General features: G+C 41.9%; 1 protein-coding gene across 2 annotated transcripts; it reads right to left on the minus strand.

Moving 5' to 3' along the window:
• Nucleotide 1: 1 nt before the first annotated feature.
• C10H2orf49 (chromosome 10 C2orf49 homolog) lies at nt 2–18,347 on the minus strand. 2 transcript variants are annotated; one of them, XR_014149212.1, is made up of 5 exons: nt 18,093–18,347; nt 15,552–15,718; nt 11,786–12,161; nt 5,397–9,628; nt 2–1,112 (listed from the first exon to the last, which is right to left on the minus strand). XR_014149212.1 is itself a non-coding variant. In XM_006736447.3 (5 exons), exons 1-5 carry the CDS (start codon nt 18,189–18,191, stop codon nt 9,572–9,574), a joined length of 573 nt encoding a protein of 190 aa, XP_006736510.1. In that variant the 5' UTR covers nt 18,192–18,347; the 3' UTR covers nt 6,445–9,571. The 2 variants fall into 2 exon arrangements, 1 of the variants encoding a protein (XP_006736510.1); XM_006736447.3 differs by lacking the exon at nt 2–1,112 and having other exon boundaries at nt 6,445–9,628; nt 11,786–11,908; nt 12,035–12,161.
• Nucleotides 18,348–19,661: the final 1,314 nt, after the last annotated feature.

Consider the following 19,661-nt stretch of genomic DNA (forward strand, 5'->3'; position numbering starts at 1 on the left):
CATGGTGGTATAAAGCACTTTATTGTATGTTCCACTGATCACTGTATGAAGTGCAAGTTCAGACGGGCTGGGGCAGCGTTCATGGAGATCCATCACACCTTTCATTTCAAAGAAAGCCTTCAGTCAGCACCACAACCTCTTCCTGGCTCCCTTCTCTTTGTTCCTCTCTCCCAAACTCTCTTTCTCTCAGAATTTAATGCTCTGCATTGGATGCAGTAACAGAAACTCTAGAGTAAGAGCAGCAGAATATGAACTAGTAACAGTGAAAGCAGTTTGGGGGTCACTTTTCTTAACAGAGCTCGGTGCTTTCCCATTGCCACGGGTCCCTATCCTACCCTGACCTGCTTTCTCATCCATAAAGTGAAGGATCACAAAAGGATACAAGCACCTCGAGCCTAGAGATGACCTCTTGCTCATCTGTGTATTCCTGATACCCTAGCAGTTTAGGGCATGCTTTGGAAGCCTTCAGTGTTTCTGAAAGGAGAGGAGAGAGAGAGACTCCCAGCTATAAAGATCTGAGCTCCTAGTTTGGCATTTGTCTGTAAAACCATCCGTGAAAGGGGCGCCTGGGTGGCTCAGTCGTTAAGCGTCTGCCTTCGGCTCAGGTCATGATCCCAGGCTCCTGGGATCGAGTCCCACATCGGGTTCCCTCCTCGGCGGGAAGCCTGCTCTCCCTCTCCCACTCCCGCTGCTTGTGTTCCTGCTCTCGCTATCTCTGTCTCTGTCAAATAAATAAATAAAATCTTTAAAAAAAAAAACCACAAAAAACCATCCATGAAAGCACGGTATACAATTGGAAAGCACTGCCCAATTTATGAGCTAGGGCATTGCATATTTCCCTTTTAAGAATGCTAACAGTAGTGACTTTTGTCCTTAGTTTTCTAAGACAGTGCAGTAACCATAAAACAATAGGCCGTGCAACAGAAAAATCTGGTGGAAATCAGGTCCCAGCCATGCTGAGCATGTGTGAAGGCAGTTTCCTCATCTGAGTGCTGGACCACGTGAGAAGTGTCTGACGATGTCTGAGACAGGCCTTCAGAGAACTCCATGGCTCAGTAGTTGTCTTGCCTTCTCCTACGTCATGTTTTAGTGAAAGCATTCTTGCAGGTGTGCTTTTTAAAGTGAAAATAACAAAATTCAAAACAAAAAGGTAAAAGCTTTGGAAATGTCATTGTGGAACACCTTACCTGTTCCTTATTAGAACCACAGACACACCGGACGCACCTGACCTTAAATTAATGGAAGGGGGGAGTTCCACTTCCAGTAAGTAGCTCCTATTGGACTCCAGTAATCTTCTGGACAAAATATTTTTAAGACTTGAAAACACTGGGGCATGATCCAAGGCAGGAATAGTTGGGAGGGGAGTGGACACTTGAAGAAGGAAATGGCAATGGGTAGGTTTCCCATTTTTATGGCTTTTACCCAAGGCCAGGCCCAAAAGGGGAGCTAAAACTCCATTAGAAAATCTGCAGTCTTAAATGGCTTGAAGAACCAGAGGACAGAGCTTGGGACAAACAACATCTGGAAAGTTAAAAGGGAAAATGGTATGAAAAAGAACCCCAAGTTCTTTGTATGAAGACCCTATCCATCTCTGTCTGACAAGTGAACCACACATGCAGAGGCTAGACCCCAAGCAGCCCAGCCAAGGCTCAAAGAACCAAGTGTGGCGGGGGGGAACTGCAGGATGGTGGTGTGCAGAGCTCAGTGATTGTCTTCCCAGTGTGACAACCATTTAACTGGGAAAATTGTGTGTGTGCGTGTAACACATACCAAATAAATACCTTCAAATCTTAGAAAATTATCCTAAAGGTGTGCGGCAAATGGAGAAACATTCAGGAAAATCTACATGTTAATAAGAAGAGTGAGAGTCTATGGCACTTGAGCCATGGACTGATCCACCCCACCCCCACCCCCAGTTTCACGTGACAGAAGCTCTACTCTAAGAAGGTAAGGGCTCCTACTGGTCTAGGGCTGTGCCCCAGGCATGACAGTCTGAAAATCCTGGGGCTCTGATCACTCCTGTTGCAGCCTGCCCATAGGGTGGAGGCTCCACATTAAAAGGGGAAATCTGAGAAGACCAGAGGCTACCATGCTCCTAGGAATAGGACTGTGTGAAAACATTTATTAGGATGATGTTGGCACATTCTGCTAAGAAGAATACCAGCCTTCCCTATCCAGCACTTACTCGTAGAGAAGTGTTGCTCCAGGAGAAGCAAGACGCTGTCCAGACCCAAGGTGTGGGTGGGAGTGGCGGCTCCGTGAACTAGTAGCTCAGCAGCTCTGCAGGAAGGGACTATTTGGTACCAAGAATGGAGGAATCTGTGCCTAGGCAGATTATCAAAAACAATGGAGATTTTGGTGGCAAGCAGTTGAGAGGGGGCTGCTAGCTATGTGATACGTGCAGCAAAAGGCAAAAATGGCACACCAGCCAGAAGTTTAACAGAGAGCCAGAGAAAGAGACAGCTAGGAAGAGCCCTCCTGGGATCCCATTTATCACTGGGGGTCGAGGAGACTGTGGGCATGGACTGGGTCACACCCACTCAGGAGCAAAGAGAGTGGGACATGGAGTGGATTCGAAAGCATTCTCTACGCCACACACAGATCATCAGCAAAGAGCAGAAGTCTCATTAGCTCAAAGTGCTTAAGCAGACCCTCTAACCAAACACTGGCCAAACATATAAACATGTTCAAAGAATTAGAGGAACATGTATGATAGCAATGCTCACCAAACAGAGAACATCAATAAAGAGATAAGTGCTATAAAAATATCAAATGGAAATTGTGGAATTGAAAAGTATAATCACCAAAATGGAAAATTCACTGGAGGGGATCATACATTTGAGTTGAGAGAAGAAGAAAAAAAAAAAATCCGTGAACTTGAATATAGACCAACAGAAATTGTGAAATTTGAAAAACAGGAAAAATGAAGAAAAATTAACCTCAGAGCAATGTGAGATAGCCTTACGTGAACCAACATATGTATAATGAATAGGAGCATCAGGAGGAGAGAGAAAAGGGACAGAAAAAATACTTGAAGAATGGCTGAAAACTTCCCCAAATTTGATGAAAAATTTTAATCTAAAAACACATCCAAGGGGCACCTGGATGGCTCAGTCGGTTAAGCAACTGCCTTCAGCTCGGGTCATGATCCCAGGGTCCTGGGATTGAGGCCCGCTCAACGGAACCCGCTTTTCCCTCTCCCTTTGCCCAGCCCCCGCTCGTGCCCACTTGCACTCTCTAATAAATAAATAAAATCTTAAAAAAAAAACAAAAAAACACATCCAAGAACCTGGACAGACTTGGAGGAGAGAGTTTGAAGTTTGAGTCCAACCACACACAAAATCTGGGTCTGTCTCCAGCCCCGCCCTACTCAGCTATCAGCTGGGAATCAGGACACTGCAGGTATTTCTGACTGGCTCTATAATCCTTTTTATTAAGCAAGACTTGATATTAAATCGTGAAATAAAATGTTCATAGAGGTGCATAATACAGGTGTTAGCAGGTAAAACCAAACTACAGAGACAGAAGTCAGAATAGTGGTAACCTCTGACTGGGAAGGGACATGAGAGAAGCTTCTGGAATGCTGGAAATGTTCTGTATTATGGTTGGCAAACTATGGTCCATGGCTAAATTCTGCCCACCGCCTGTTTTCTTAAACAATGTTTTATTGGAACACAGCCATGCCTATTCATTTATACATCATGTGGTTTTTCCAGCAGAATTGTTCCTTACATTTTAAAAAGGCAGAGCCAGCTTTTTTCTCTAACTATAAACATTGTTAATTCCTCTTTTGTCACATAGTCTACAAAATCTAGATTTACGTTGATTTTAGCTTCGATTTTAGTACCTTGGAGCTTTGATTTAAAAATGCATAACCAAAAAAAAAAAATGCATAACCATCTTGTAGAACAAATTATATATTTATTAGAATTATATACTTAAACTTCACAGTAACATTTAATAGTTAGCATACTGTAAAACTCTTAATAAACTAGTCTACCTTCAACCCAAACCATAAAAATCCAGTCACTGAAGTAATTGAAAGCAAAAAGTTTTCCTTATGAGGCAGTCACCTGTTGGGGAAAGTCGTCAGAAAGAAGTGACTGCCAGTTGACACATGAGCCGGACCCAGGCGCTCGGTGGCTCCTCACTCCCTCCCCTGTCCACAGCATGTGGGAATGTAGCTTGCCTTCCTGCTCCTGGAGGCTGCTCCAAGGACACAGCCTTGAGACAGTGATGTCGTGTTGAGAACACCTGCACAGTATATGTGAATGAACCCAGTTAAGGCCGCTTTATGAACTTTTTTTTTTTTTTTTTAAAGATTTTATTTATTTATTTGAGAGAGAGCGAATGAAAGACAGAGAGCATGAGAGGGAGGAGGGTCAGAGGGAGAAGCAGACTCCCCGCCGAGCAGGGAGCCCGACGCGGGACTCGATCCCGGGACTCCAGGATCATGACCTGAGCCGAAGGCAGTCGCCCAACCAACTGAGCCACCCAGGCGCCCCCGCTTTATGAACTTTTAAGATTTAGAGGGCAGGTACGGGGATCCATTCGTCTTGCTGCCGCCCAAGATAAGCCTCATGTGTAAGCTCCCTCTGCTTATTAAAACTGCCACCTACCCACCTCGAGGGGCCTGTCTCTCTCTTTTCAGTCTGCCCCAGCCCTCCTAAGGGGTACGGTTTCAGATGACACCTGGGAAGCTCCCACTCACATCGCCTTGCATGGACCTGGAACATAGCAAACACCTCAGTAAATGTACCTGCTCTGATACCAGGAGCCCCGGAACTAGGCCGATGACTACGGTCTCAATACTGTCCTTAGTATCAGCTTTCTCTCTGTCAAAACTTCAAAGAAGTGTCTGCAAAAGACCTCAGCACTGTTGGTGAAGCAGAGCCCGAGAGACTTGGGAGCAGAGAAAGCGATGTCATCAACACAGGTGAAGCTAGAGTACATTTAGAACATATCACTGACTGGCCACAAACGGACACAACTCAATCTGTCAGCAGACCGCCGTCCTCACGTCATAAATCAGCCTAAAAAATAAGTCCTAATTCCTTTTTGTTTATTTGACAGAGAGAGAGAGGCAGTGAGAGAGGGAACACAAGCAGGGGGAGTGGGAGAGGGAGAAGCAGGCTTCCCGCCGAGCAGGGAGCCCGATGCGGGGCTCGATCCCAGGAGCCTGGGATCATGACCTGAGCCGAAGGCAGACGCTTAACGACTGAGCCACCCACCCAGGCGCCCCAGTCCTAATTCCCTTTATATCTAAAATAAAACACAGATTATTTTCTTACATGTAGAGAAGATTATGTGGGAAATGCCATCTCTGAATACATAGGAGTTTTTCTGAAATCCTTCCACTCAGGATGTTCTGAGTCAGATATTTGGCCTGGCCTCACCTGGGACACTCATGGAGCTGTGGTCAGCTGGCAGCTAGCGTGGGGATGGGGGGCTAAGTCACATCTGGTGGTTAGTGCTGTTTGCTGATGTTTTTCTAGCAGGCTTTTTCAGGTGGCTACAGGAAAGGTTCCAGAGTGAAAGAAGCATTTGTTTGATGAAAGCAAATTATAAGGCCAGTCCATATTCCATATTCAAGCAGTGGGAAACAGACTCCATATCTGATGGAAGGAGCAACAAATTATGTAAACGTTTAAAATCTACCGTATATATGATGCTTTTCCTCAAAGCTTTCCAAAACTGTCTCCCCTTAAAAATAACCTCTTCAAAGAGGCCTATCCTAACCACTACATTTAAAGTACCTCTTCACCTTCCCTTCCCCATCTCTCACTATTTCATTTCTTGGTTTGATTTTCTGTCATTACAATTATCCATTATTTCACTGAGCAGGAAAGTAATTAACTCACATCTTTATTTTTCCTGCCACAATAGGATAGACAACTAGGCTTAACAAACACTGGAAGAGCAAAGCACTTCAAGTAAAAAGTGCTTTAGTAAAGATAATGAAAATAAATTTTGTCCAGACAAAAAAAAATGACCTATTTTCTTTTAAATTCAAGGTAATTCAAGGTAGAAAGTAAGCTGCCATGTTTCCAAGTCAGTGAATTTAGGGCTTTAGTCTCCAACATTAACATACCAGTTTAGAAGTATACTTTTTAAAGACCAACCCAGACACAAATAAGTAATCCTTCAACTGAACCTCTGGTTTGCTCCAGTGTGTAAGAGAGCTCATCAGTCGGGATAAGGTTCGAGGGACTTGTTTCCATCCTTCAAAGCATAGTGGCAGTCGCTGTGACAGCCCCTGTGGCCTCAGGCTATCCAAACCCCGGGCCAATCTAGCCCATCACCGCCTCACAGCTGGGGCCCTGAGACATGGCCAGACGACTGGCATCATGCCTGACCCCAATCAGTCCTGGTACAGAAGGTTGTACTATAAAGCGTAACACTTTCCCACCATATAGTCTGCTCAAATAAAAAGAGATCAAGTCGTTACAGAATGTTTTTCCATTTTATTTTTTTTATGAATGACAGACCTACTCAATAATTTTATTCAGTTTATTTAAATAAGGATAAGGCTACTTAAAAGACCTTTTACATACAAAAATGTACATTACAAGGTTAAACTTTCTGTACTGAATTACAAAACCTGCACAAGCATTTAATAAAAGAGCACACTTAAAAACATTTTGACCATTTTGTAGCCTCTAAAAATTACTGAAGTGGCACAGTAGTAAATAGAGGAAGCTCTTAGATACATATGATTTAATCTACTGGCAGTTTTACTTAATGTAAGTTTTTAAAAAGGTCATTGCTATTGAGTGAGTCTCTAGACCAGTTTTAGAATCCTCTCTCAAAACTTAAGTCAACCAAAATATTATTTCAAATAATAATTACAATTCGGAAGAATTTTAATACTAGCAAAAATATTATGGCCCCACAGTAGTAGTTGAACCAACTTTCCAAAGTGCCTGGTAGCTGTCGAGATTAATAAAGCTATTTTGGTAAACTGTACTGCCTTCACAGCCACTGGGAAGCAATTTAGGGCCCCTGGTGCTGCAGGGGCTTGAGATTCCAGAATTCACGCAGCAGTCTATGATCCCTCAAAAGTAAGAGGACCCGGGGTCATCCTATCTTCACTCCTCAATGAATGCGTAGGGCCAAGCATTAGGATGTACAAACCTAAGCCTGATGCTTAGGGTCTGCAGAAAGGAGGATAGAGAATGGAAGCAAAGAGAGTCAAAATATGGGCGAGGAGAGTAAGAAAAAAGAAAACGGGGGACAAAGAAAAGGGGAAGAAAAGAACAAGACCACCTGCCAATGGCAGGAAGTGGTAAAGTGCCTGTAACTACACCTCAGAAACCACTCACTGACTTGACCATTCAGTTGCCTACTGAGATAATAAAAAAAGGTGGCTCTGTTGGAATATGAAATCAATAGCAACAACACTAACCCATGTTAGTGAGCTGAGGGTATTCCAAAGCTGTTTGCCATTCAAATCAAGTCCTTCTAAACTTTAAAGCACACCACAGCAACCCTTCAAAACCTAAGATTCCCGACACTTCTGCTTCAGAGTCCCATCATTCGGGAGGCTTCATAAAGTGGAGGAAGACATTTCAAGACAAGCTGTATCTATACACCTGGAGAAGGCACAGTGCTCTAAGATGTCGGTATTACGTACTACACAGTACGTGGTTTAGCACTTCTCCACATTTCAAATGCAAAATAGCTCAAGAATATGCTGCTATATGAGCATTGATTCTGAATGTTCATAATATAAACTTCAATTTGAAGCAACAATGTTACACAGTTCAGCTGTTATTACCAACCTACTCTGTAAGTTAAATATACAAATTAAAAATTAATTTTATTGAGTAACTAAAAATAAGTTTCCACTGACGTAAAACTGTCAAATGGCTAACTCTCTCTTAACTAAGAGAGAAATGCAGATGAAAGCAGAAGGGACAACCGAATTATCAAATATAATCTGTCATCCTACCCTAAAATCTGTACTTTTAAAATCTTCCTTAATATACAGTTATGTAGAGGGTTACAGTTGTCCTTCAGTAATATCACACATATCAGCCCTGCATATAACTATATATTCACTCATCTGACATAACATCAGTAATTTATGCAACACATAGTATGCACCAATTTTGTCTTATCTGTACAGATCTATAGTCTGGATAAAGGCAGAATGGGTAAAAACTGTAGGGTTCAAGTTTTAGTACAGTACTTACCTGACAGGCTGAAAAAATTTTTTGTAAGGCTATTTAATAGCTGAACTAAAATACTTGTTTTAACAAATCAAAAGAAGAATGAGACTGCCGTAAAAAGTTAATGAAAAGGCGAACCCCAATTTGAAGATCAGTCATATAAGGAAAAAAGTATAAAGTATCCTTTGCACTTGGTTAGAAATACAAGGCAAAAAAGTGGACAGGAGGACGTGTGGCTATAAGATATATCCTATGTTCCCACTGACTTCCATCATACGACTGGGATGATAACACTGCTTTAACACAACACAAGACCTCAGTGGTTAGTAATGTGTGTGGCAGCCCCGTGGGAAGCTGCCTGTTACCCCAGCATGGAGCCCCGTCCAGCTGGTACTCGTCTCCTACGCGGTCATTCTGCGGTGACTGCTGGCTTCAGCCATCTTCTCTTCTGCCTACTCCAGATCATGCTAAGCTTCCCCCCTCCCCACCGCTATCCCTCCTAGACTCTCTGAAGTGTTGGAATTCCATCCCCCTCCTCCTATTCTCTAAACCTTCTGCCATCAGGTACCACCTCAGACATGACTACCTCACCTGAAGATTTTAAAGTTGGCTTCTTTTTGAAAGGATGAAGCTCCTAGGAAGGAGTGACACCTGAGCTCCCAGAGTGGGATCACAGACTGCTCATGAAAAGAGTAGTGAGGACTGCTGCATGACAAGGACATCTTAAAGGCTGGACCAGCTGTGAGACTGACCAGTCAATTCCTAATAGACCAATTCTATGACTTCAAGGGAAGGAGCAACAGCAAAGCACTGATTTCCCTTTTGATTTTTATGGGAAAAAGCAATGTAAGCACTTAAAGAACAGCAATTTCATCTGTATATTCTGAATAGTTTATTGGCAGCACTACAAATATGCTTTTCTTGGTGAACCTTGAGGAGTTTGGCAGTATTTACTAAAATATTGGAATAAACTGTTAAATTCTTTTGCTAGGGAAAAGAAATAAAAATTGTGAACTTCTAAAATATTTTGAGTTTAAACAAAATCTCAAATTTCCCCAAACACTGAAACAGAGTAATGAAAATATAATTCCTAAAATTCATCAGATGCTTTATATCAGACTTGCAGCTAATGATTGACTAGGATCAATATAAATGACTTACACTAAGTCATCTGTTTAAAAAGAAATCCTTTCCTAATAAGGGCACAAAAGGCAAAAATTAAAAAAAAAAAAAAAGAGGAAGGGAGGAAGGGGAAAGGAAAGACTATTTTTTCAAACCTAATTTTAAACCTCTTAAGAAAATTCCACAATAATCAGGATCTCTGTAAATACTGTCAATATATGTGAACTTGCTTGAAAAACTACAGTTACAGTTATATTTACATTTTTGGAAACTTTCCTTCAGGGCCATGTAACATGTTGTATCTTCCTCTTTGCTTCTGGGGGCTTCAGGTTATTCTGAAAAGACATGAACAGAAACCAGTTTATACTTGCAGAAATGTCAGAGGATAGCTTGAAATGAGCACTTTAAACCACCAAAGTTTACTACTAATAAACGAATGGTAGATCACTGCTGCCCTCTGGTGGGAGAAGATTTTAGGAGATAGGAGAAAAAGCAAGTCTCCCCTGCTACGCATTTTTTCCAGCTGTGGTTCTCAAATGTTTGCATATTAGAACCACCCACAGCACTTATAAACATGCCCAGACCTGAGCCTTATCCCAGAACTAATTAAGTCAGAATCCACAACAAGGTGGCAGGGTTGAGGCTCTGACTTCTGTCTGGGTTTTCTGGAAGCTCCCCCAGGTAATCGTAAAGTGCATTCAGAACTGAAAACCACTGAGGACTCCAGACCTGCTTCTTCCCTGCCTACGCCATCGCCTTCCTCAACCTCACACTCCAAGATCTTACAATTAGTAAGAAAAAAATAAAGTCACACCTCTGAAAGAGTAAAATGTTTCTGAGTAGAAACATGTGTTTTAAGAGACCAAAAAAAAGATCCTCGAGGCTAACTCTTTTATTACAATATTTGAGGTCTAGGTTATTCTTCCTACTTTTTTTTCCCCTTCCACTCTTATTTGACACCCTCCTCCTCCTTCCCACAAAAGTGACTGAAGTAAGTAGAGAGGCAGCTTGGTGTCATTAGAAGTTCATGCACTGAGGTCAAACAGGTCTGTATTCAAATTGCAGCCTGGCCACGTACTAACTCTGAAACCCTGGACAAGTTTATTAAACTCTCTGAGCTTCTATTTCCTCATCTGTGAAATAAGAAAAAGGACTGTGCCATGTCACAGGGTAGCTGAAAAGAAGAACTAATGGAAGAACTAAGCGCTGGCCAGATTTACAGTAGTCTTCTTTCTACTGTTTTAGAATGTTTGAAGTACTCTGAGTTTTGATCCCTTTGACACACAATTCTAAGAGGATAATAAAGTCAAAGTATACCATAGAAATACTATAGACTGAATGCGTGTGTCCCCTCAAAATTCGTATGTTGAAACCTAATCCCCAACATGACGGTATTAGGGGGTAGGGTCTTTGGGAGGTGCTTAAATCACAAGGGAGGTGCTCTCATGAATGGGCCCTTAGAAAAGAGACCTCAGAGAGTTTCCTTGCCCCTTCTACCACGTGAGAACACAGTGGGAAGCAGCCAAGTATGAACCAGGAAGTGGGCCCTCACCAGACACCGAACATGCCAGCACCTTGATTCTGGACTTCTCAGCCTCCAGAACTGCGTGAAATGCATGTCTGTTATGCAGGTCATCTAGTCAGTATTATTTTTTGTTATAGCAGCCTAAACAGACTAAGACAAGGAATAAAACCTATAAAACTGCTGGATGTTTAAAAGTAAAATCATTTTCTGAGGAGCATAGGGAAGAATCAAGTTATGTATATGTGTGTGTATGTATATACATATAAATATATATATATACATGTATATATGTATAAACACACACACATATATATAAACATATATATACCATCTCATAAATTAAACTCTAAATATATTGCCTATCTGTACCAAATTTGCCAGTATATGAAATCCAAGCATCCAAATGCTTAACTATAATACAGTCTAACACAGTACATCTCCCAAACTTCCCCTATCCCTCCAAGGACAGGTAAATTTGAGGGGAAGGGGAGGCCCGTGATAAATCCTGAACACTCTAAGTGTGGTTTTAAGGTAAGTGTAAAACAGAGAGACTGAAGGTCAAGCTCTCAAATGCTACTTAATAAAAATGTGACTTGACAAATCGCTTAACATTCTGAGCGTTACTAACAAAAGAATATTTTTCTCTTTTAGTTCCAAAAATGGTTAAAGGATCGAAATGAGAAAGTCTAGGAAAAGTGCCTAAGACATTTTAAACAGAAATAAATTGAGTGGACTTGAAAAAACATTAACTTATCATCACGGATTTTATAATTGCAGAAGTCAACACGAGAAAGGACACGAAAGAGTCAGAAGAAAGGACACGAAAGAGTCAGAAAGGACATGAAAGAGTCAGACCATTTAAGAGTTCAATACCTGCCTGTGGCCCGGCTCACCCACCCCGGCTCCACTACCCACTCAGAGACCCCATCCCTCTCTCTTCCTAGCACAGAAGCCGCCCCGCACTTACCACAGCCTCAGCTTCTTCTTTAGGGGCCGCTCGCTTTAACTTCACGGGAGTAGCTCCAACAGGGGACAGAGGTGGGGACTTCACAGGACCCAAAGGACTTTTCCTATGCGTTAAGTCATGGTTCTGTTTAGTGTCATTATTATTGTGTTCCATTTTATTGTTCATAGGCAAATTGGAAGACAAAATTAGGGGTGAAACACTTGAAGAGGAATTTGACAATTTTCGAAAGGCATTACTGGTAAAGCTTGCCTGAGGGGGAGGCCTGAGTCGGTCATTATCTCCATTCTCTGTCTTTCTCACTTTGATGCTTGTACTTGTTGAACTTCCATCAAACACAATGAGGGGTCTTTTTCTTAACCCATCTACAGTGCTAGTCCTGAAATCAAAGAGATGCATTCTTGAAAAATACCATCTGCAATGAATGGCAAACCGTCTGCAGGAACTCAAAACTAAAACAATGACCAGAAAACATTTATTGGTAAGACTGATCTGTTTTAAGTAGGACTACTGGGAATGAAATATTCTATGTTCACCCTAAATAAAATGATGATTTTCTAATGCTTCAAAGTATAAGATACTTATTGACAAGAAACTTAGGTTAGCTTTAATGTACACACAAGATAGATTTTTAAAACATCTATCAACCAATTAACCCTAGAACTTAAAATAAGATTTCCTAGTAACTGGGCGCCTGGGTGGCTCAGTTGGTTAAGCGACTGCCTTCGGCTCAGATCATGATCCTGGAGTCCTGGGATCAAGTCCCGCATCGGGCTCCTTGCTCAGCGAGGAGTCTGCTTCTCCCTCTGACCCTCTCCCCCTCATGCTCTCTCTCTCTCAAATAAATAAAATCTTTAAAAAAAAAAAAAAAAAAGATTTCCTAGTAACTAAAAAAAATTTTAGGTTTTAAAAACCACCCCATCTAATTGATAGGGTTATCTTGACTATGTATCAGTTATTATTTAAAAAGGATAATGAACTATAAAACTATAGCAAGACTACCACAGGCACAGTCTACAATGAGAACATTGTATTCTATTCTATTTACCAATGGCCTCTAAAGCCGAGGCACTCTCTAAATTCTAACTATGACATTTGTGAATGTTAATTTTAAAATTTGGCAAGTCTTCATTTTAGCTTCTGAAAACCTAATTTCCACTCTGAATCAGAAAGATAAATAATAAAAGCATTCATTTGTCCACTATTCATTATACCTCAAGTGAAACAACAGATTTATGGGGGAGGAAAAAAAAAACCTTTTAATTAAACATGTAACAAGAACTTGAGCAGTCAGTTATTAGGAAGAACACTTCAGCCTTGCTAGTCAAAGTGTGGTCGAGGGACCAGCAGCATAATCATCACCTTGGGAGCCTGATAAGAAATGCAGAATCTGGGGCTTCAACCTCTACTGATTCAGAATCTGCATTTTAACCAGATCCTGGGTGACTGGCCAAACTCACCAATTCTTAGGTCACCACTGAACATCATCTGGTAGAAGATATAAAATGAGTTCCCTATATACACACTGCCACTACGGAAGGGAAACAGAGGGCTCATCTGAGAGAGCAGGGCTCATCAGCTTGTGAGAATTCAACCTAAGATCCCAGAGGCACACTGAAGTTTGAGAAGCACTGCACTGTTAATCTGGGCCTAGCTCTAGGTGACCTGGGGCACATCACAACCCTTCTCTAATTCAACAATACCTGACAATCTCTTAGATCCTTCCAGCTTTAATGTTTTGAGTCAAGAGTCAAATTTGTGATTTTTTTCAAAAAGTCACAAATCCGGGGCGCCTCGGTGTATCGGACGGTTAAGCCTCTGCCTTCAGCTTGGGTCATGATCCCAGGGTCCTGGGATCAAGCCCCACATTGGGCTCCCTGCTCAGCGGGAAGTCTGCTTCCTCTCCCTGCCGCTCCCCTGCTTGTGCTCTCTCTCTGTCAAATAAATATGTAAAATCTTAAAAAAAGTGTCACAAATCCTTTCCAAAAGGATACTGAGGAGCTTAAAGGGACTGTCATATGAAGTAACAGATTTGAAGCTTTGCTTAGGACAATGTGCCTGAATGTGCAGATCAAGAAGAAAATATTAAGAATCAACAAAAGTAAGAGGTGCCTGGGTGGCACAGCCGGTTAAGCGGCCAACTCTTGGTTCCAGCTCAGGTCATGATCTCAGGGTCCTGAAATGGAGCCCATCGGGCTCTGGGCTCCGTGTTCAGCTCAGGGTCTGCTTCAGGATTCTCTCTCTCCCTCTGCCCCTCCCCCCGACTCACGCGCTCTCTCTAAATCTTAAAAAAAAAAAATGAATCAACAAAAGTAAAATGAAGATGTCTTTGGCATAATCCATAGATTTACAAAAGCTAACACTAATACGTAGCCTGTACCAATATATAACCATCAAGCTAAAATGATGCCCAATCTGAATTGAATGTGCTCCTGATCAAAAGAAAGACACTTTCTTTTCCAAAAACCTATGAACATACATGTTATATTCTTCAACTGTTTTCATACTTGGGGAACACTCTCCCTATCAATAATGGGTTCTTCTTTGTAACTAGAGATTAACACCCCTCATCAACTCAGAACCAGCATTCTCCCTCACCCTCAGCCCTCATTCCACCTTCTCCCACAATCACTGGTGCGCTGCCAATGACACTACCTTACAAACAGAAGGCTCGAAAAATAAATTCAGTAATTAATCAATAGCACCCACTTGTGATAAAACAGACACAGGAAAAGCAGTAACTAGCCCACCCAGGGATCTTAGGACACTTTGTCCTCATTAAACCATCTATCACTGTTAAAGAAACATAACCTTCTTTTAAAAAGGAAATTCATTTGCTTGTGGTTTTATGAAAAATTTTCTGAAATTTAAAAATCTTAGTGTCCCTGAAGCTATATGACAGTTCCTTCATTTCTTTATTATTCAAAGACCTTTAAGTCTTGACTACACTTTTTTCTCACAATTCAGCAAATCTTGTTGGTTCTACCTCCAAAATACATCCAGACTCCAACCACTTCTTACCAAGTTCACTACTTCGGTCGAAGTCCCCACCATCTATCGCCTGGATCACAGTACAGCCTCCTGATTGATTTCCCTGTTCCCCTCACCCCACCTTAAATCACTTCTCAGTACAGCAGCCAGAATGATGCTGTTAAAATGCACATCAGATGATGTCATCACTCCGCTCAAAATCTTCCAATGGCTTCTTATCTCAGAGCAAAGCCGAAGTTCTTACAATGACTAACAAAGCTTTACGTGATCCAACCAACAATCTCCCCCACTCACCTCCAATAAACCTCTTTTCTCTACTTCCCCCTTGATTCTCTCCACTTTGGCCTTGATGGCCTCTTATTGTTCTTAGTTTATGATGGGCACATTCCTGACCCAGGCTCTTGTATTCTGTCTGGAATGCTAGCTTGCTTTCCACCATCTACAGGTTTCTCTACTGAACTGTTATTTCTCAGTGAGGTTGTTCCTGACCACTTTACCTAAAATGGCAATCTCTATCCGTTTTACTTTTCTCCTTAGCATTTATGTTTATCACTATGTAACATACCATATATTTTACCTAATTTTTTAAATTATGTTTCTCCCAATTAGAGTATGAGCAGGGAATTCTGTCAGTTTTATTCATGCTATAAGCACAGTGCCTGGTGCTCAATAAATAGTTATTGAGTAAATGAATTTTTCTTACCTAAGTTTACCTGGAGAAAAAAAAAAGAAAAGCAAAATTGTTAAGTCATATAAGATAAAAACCGCTAAAAATTACCTTTTAGTCTCATTTTTCATCTCATGTTGCTCTCTTTTCTTTTCCATCATTTTCCCCCACCTATTCTTTGGCAAATCTCTTTGAGGCAACGGTATTGCGTGCTGAACATAAAGATCAGTGAGATTGTCTTTGTTTATTCTTATGTCATTTTCAACAGCTATGTTCTTCTGTGGAAAAGGAAACAAAAGGAATTTCAAAATAACCAACTTCATGATAATTACTACCTACCTAACAGGGTAGAACATTCCTGCTTAAGTAACAAATTTTATAATTATAAAGTTTAATAATTATATATTTTATAATTTATTTGCCACTATACAATTTAATAATTCTGACTTATTTTATTTATTTATAATTTATAATATTTAAAACTTAATATAACAACTCATAATTTACACTTATAACTCTATAATTATACAATTATTATGTATTTGCTATAATTATAGAATATGTTATTTAAGTCTGAGTTTGTTATTTAAGTTGTATAGGGACTTAGAGGGACTTCAAGTACACTGCAGTCCTACATAGTCCTATAAGAAGTAGTATCACAGAGGTTAACCTCTGCAAATATTAGGTTCAGCCTCATCTTAAAAGACAATGTCATATGTTCTCAGCATGACAAGGACGGCAGTCCACAACTGGTCAGCCAGTAATCAGGCATGGAGACCATTTCCAGTAGCATCATCATCATTTTCAGTAAACTGAAAATGGAAGACTGCCTGGGGAAACCAGACCAAAAAAAAAAAGCCAACAACGATAACAATTACTACATGCTGTCAAAAAGTTACCCAGAGTGTGACTATCATGATCAAAGTAGTGGGCTGGAGGTCTCACCCTATATATTGTTCCCCATGTCTCCCTAATAATGCTTCTTAAATTGAAGTCAACTACCAAGATTTCAAATGGCCCTACAGACGGACACTGCAGTCCCCTTACTGATGACCGTACTGATAACAGTGCATCATTACAACCTGCCCCTCATGTTTTCACCAGTCCTTTCAAGTAGCGTCCAGTCACTGTCCAACCATCCCTGTCTAAATTACCTCATTCTCCCTCACTTTCCAATTTGCTCTCAACATCATGGAAAACACGTGGCATAAGGAAAAGGAGTAGTTACGGATAGAGAGTTTGGATTTAGGAAGGAAAATGAGGATGGAAATAAGATCATGGACTCTTCATCTGCAATTCAGAAAGGCTTGGAAACATTTGTGTTCAGTTTAACCAGCAAATCAAGCCCATCTACGTCCTCTGATAAACTCATCCCGATTATTTTCTTCTTCAAAATTTAAAAGTACAAATATGACTTTTCTCTCTTATACTTGACTACCGTTTGTTATCAGTTTTCACCCTCTATTCACTCAGAGATATGGAAAAACCCTGGAGAGTCCGCTGGATAACACTCCCAGAGAATTCATAGGCACCTTAGTTTGGGAAGCACTGCTCCAGGATGGTGCTTCTCAAGCTATGGTCCCTGGGCTAGCAGCAAGAACGTTGAAAATGCCAATTTTCAGGCCACACCCTGGACCTACAGAATCCGACACTCTGGGGATGGAACCCAGTAATCTGTGTTTTAACAAGCCCTGGGGGTGATTCTGACGTACTGCAGGTGAAAGGTAACAGACCTCAACAAATTCTACTTAGTAGGGCTTAAGGAAATTAGAGAAAGAGTACTGAGGGGTAAACACAAGGAAAGCAACAAAACATGCTATTTAAAATCACAAGGAGGGGCGCCTGGGTGGCCAGTCGTTAGGCGGCTGCCTTCGGCTGGGGTCATGATCCCAGAGTCCTGGGATCGAGCCCCACATTGGGCTCCCTGCTCGGCAGGAAGCCTGCTTCTCCCTCTCCCACTCCCCCTGCTTGTGTTCCTGCTCTCGCTATCTCTGTCTGTCAAATAAATTAAAAAATAAATAACTAAATAAAAATTAAAAAAAAAATCACAAGGAAACTTCAAGTAATTCTCTACCACTTTAAACCAATTTCATCCTTCTTTTGTCTTACTTTTGTTGATTATCTGAGGCCACAATAGCTCGTAAGGGGAAATGCTGCATCGAGAGCCGGGAGTCCGGAATTCTCCTCCTGCCTGCACCATTTAGCGATGGTGTCACCTTAAATAAGTCACTTTACTTCTGAGACGCAGTTTCATCTTTAAACGAGGTGAGAATATGAACAAAGGGCGATTTCTCCGATGCTTTCCAGCCCTGACAGTCCCTGATTACTACCCTTCATTTCTACTACGATTTTTCCCCCGGCCCTTGCTCACATATAGGCCCCGGGGGTCGCCTAGGACTCCTCTGTCGGAGCCATCAAAGACCAAAAAGGATAAGTCCTAATTCCCAGGAATTCCTGATATCCTAAGGACGTCTCTTTCCCGGATAGGGGCGTGGGGAGACCTAGTCGGTCCGCGTGGAGTGGAGAGTGACACAAACCGGGCGGGAGGGGCGAAGGCGGCGGGTGTGTCCACTTGCCACTGAGGATTACTTGGGGCCAACTCAAGTCCGAACCCCTCTCCCAAAAAGGCCCACCCGCCCCGGCGCGCCCGACCTGCTCCAAGGTGAGGAGAAGGAACTCCTGGGACAGCAGCTCCGGGTGCAGCAGCAGCTCCGAATCCGTGCAGCTGCGACCGCCCACATCCCCCGCCATCGTCGTCGCCAGGAGACCCCGGCCGGCTACCCACAAGGCTCCACGAAGGAAGCGTCCCGGAAGTGACGTACGGGCGGAGCCTTGAGTGTGACGGCACTCCTGTTGCGCCGCGCGTCCCGCTCCGGCTCTGGTGGCGTGCCGGGATGCTGGAATAGATCTTGCTGAGGGGAGACTCCCGTGGCCGAAAGAAGTGGAAGGGACGTCTGCAGAGAAAACGATTGGCATTTGACGTCTTGCAAGAAGAGACAAGAAAAACGAAGTTCCCGAAGCGGGCCACGATTGGTCGCGCTTCCTGTGACGTCCGGTGGCAGAGGCCAAAGGGAATTCTTGGGCAGTCTCGCGGGAAAGAGGCGGGGCAGCCAGATGTCCGTTACCCTATATGTGGCATTGATAGCTTCTGAAATTGTCTTGGTTTTCTTTTTTCAACCTGCTTCTTTGTCTTCTAATCCTCCTTCAAGACGATGATGCTTTTAGGCCAGAGACTTTAATTCCTTGTAACCCCGTGGCCTCACACATCGTAGGCGCTCACGTATTCCCTGAAATAATACTCCGAATTTACCTGCTCACGTATGAAAATAGTAACAAAACCGCCCGTGAAACAGCCAGACATTGGTTGGACATTAACGATGTGCCACGTACTGGATTTAATATGGATAATCTTGCTCCTCAGAACAGCACTCTGAGATATATGTGACGAGAATGCTAATTTTCCAGGTGAGGAACCTGAGGCATAGGGTAATTTGCTGAAGATCAGAGAAGGAGGAAGTAAAAGACTGGCACTCGAGTGCATTTTCTCTGCACTCGTAACTACTGTGAAGTAACAGTTTTAAACAAATTCTTGTAGGTTTCAATGATGATCTAATCCCTGGTAATTCACCAAGAAATCTCTTCTACTTCTCTTTCATCTTTTGTGGAAGAGATACACATCCCAAAATATTAGGCACATTAAAAACTTGCAGGCATGTTCTAAGTGCTTACTGTTTGCAAACTCTATGATGTATCATCTTATTGGAAATTACTGCAGTAAAACATGTGAACAACTCTGAGGATGCTAAAAGATAAATCTTGAAGAAGCATTGGAAAATAAGTGAGATGCTAAATCAAAAAGAAAAGGTAAAGCTGAGAGGTGTTTTGCAATTTTTCTTAATCATTTATGTATATGATACTTTATCTAGAAATTGAATTTCAGAACTGGGCAGAAACTTCAGTTAGTCCAGTTCTTTCATTTTAGTGTTGAGGAAGTTGACCTGAAAGACATTTAAATGACTTGCCCAAACTAGAACAGTTTTAGACCTGAGGTGAGGCAGGTATTTGGATGTTCTAATTTGGAGTTAAGTGCATTAACTTCATGGTATTAGGATCATGGTATTTTATATCCAAAATCTGATTACATTTTCATAAGAATAGTGAAATTAGTGTGACTGGTATTATCCTCATTTCCTTCTCCAGAAGGCACGTTGTTTTATTGGC

The sequence above is a fragment of the Leptonychotes weddellii genome, chromosome 10, assembly GCF_054177405.1.
Source record: "Leptonychotes weddellii isolate Sample4059 chromosome 10, ASM5417740v2, whole genome shotgun sequence".
NCBI lineage: Eukaryota > Metazoa > Chordata > Mammalia > Carnivora > Phocidae > Leptonychotes > Leptonychotes weddellii.

Bases quoted from the DNA above. Each gene is read 5' to 3' on its own strand.
- C10H2orf49 (XM_006736447.3), bottom strand. From the start codon at position 18,191: ATGGCGGGGGATGTGGGCGGTCGCAGCTGCACGGATTCGGAGCTGCTG. The intron at 12,162-15,551 runs GTAATTTTTAGC...CTTTGATTTCAG, and splicing joins ATGAAAAATGAGACTAAAAG to GACTAGCACTGTAGATGGGT. The intron at 11,909-12,034 runs GCAAGCTTTACC...GACACTAAACAG, and splicing joins GACTCAGGCCTCCCCCTCAG to AACCATGACTTAACGCATAG.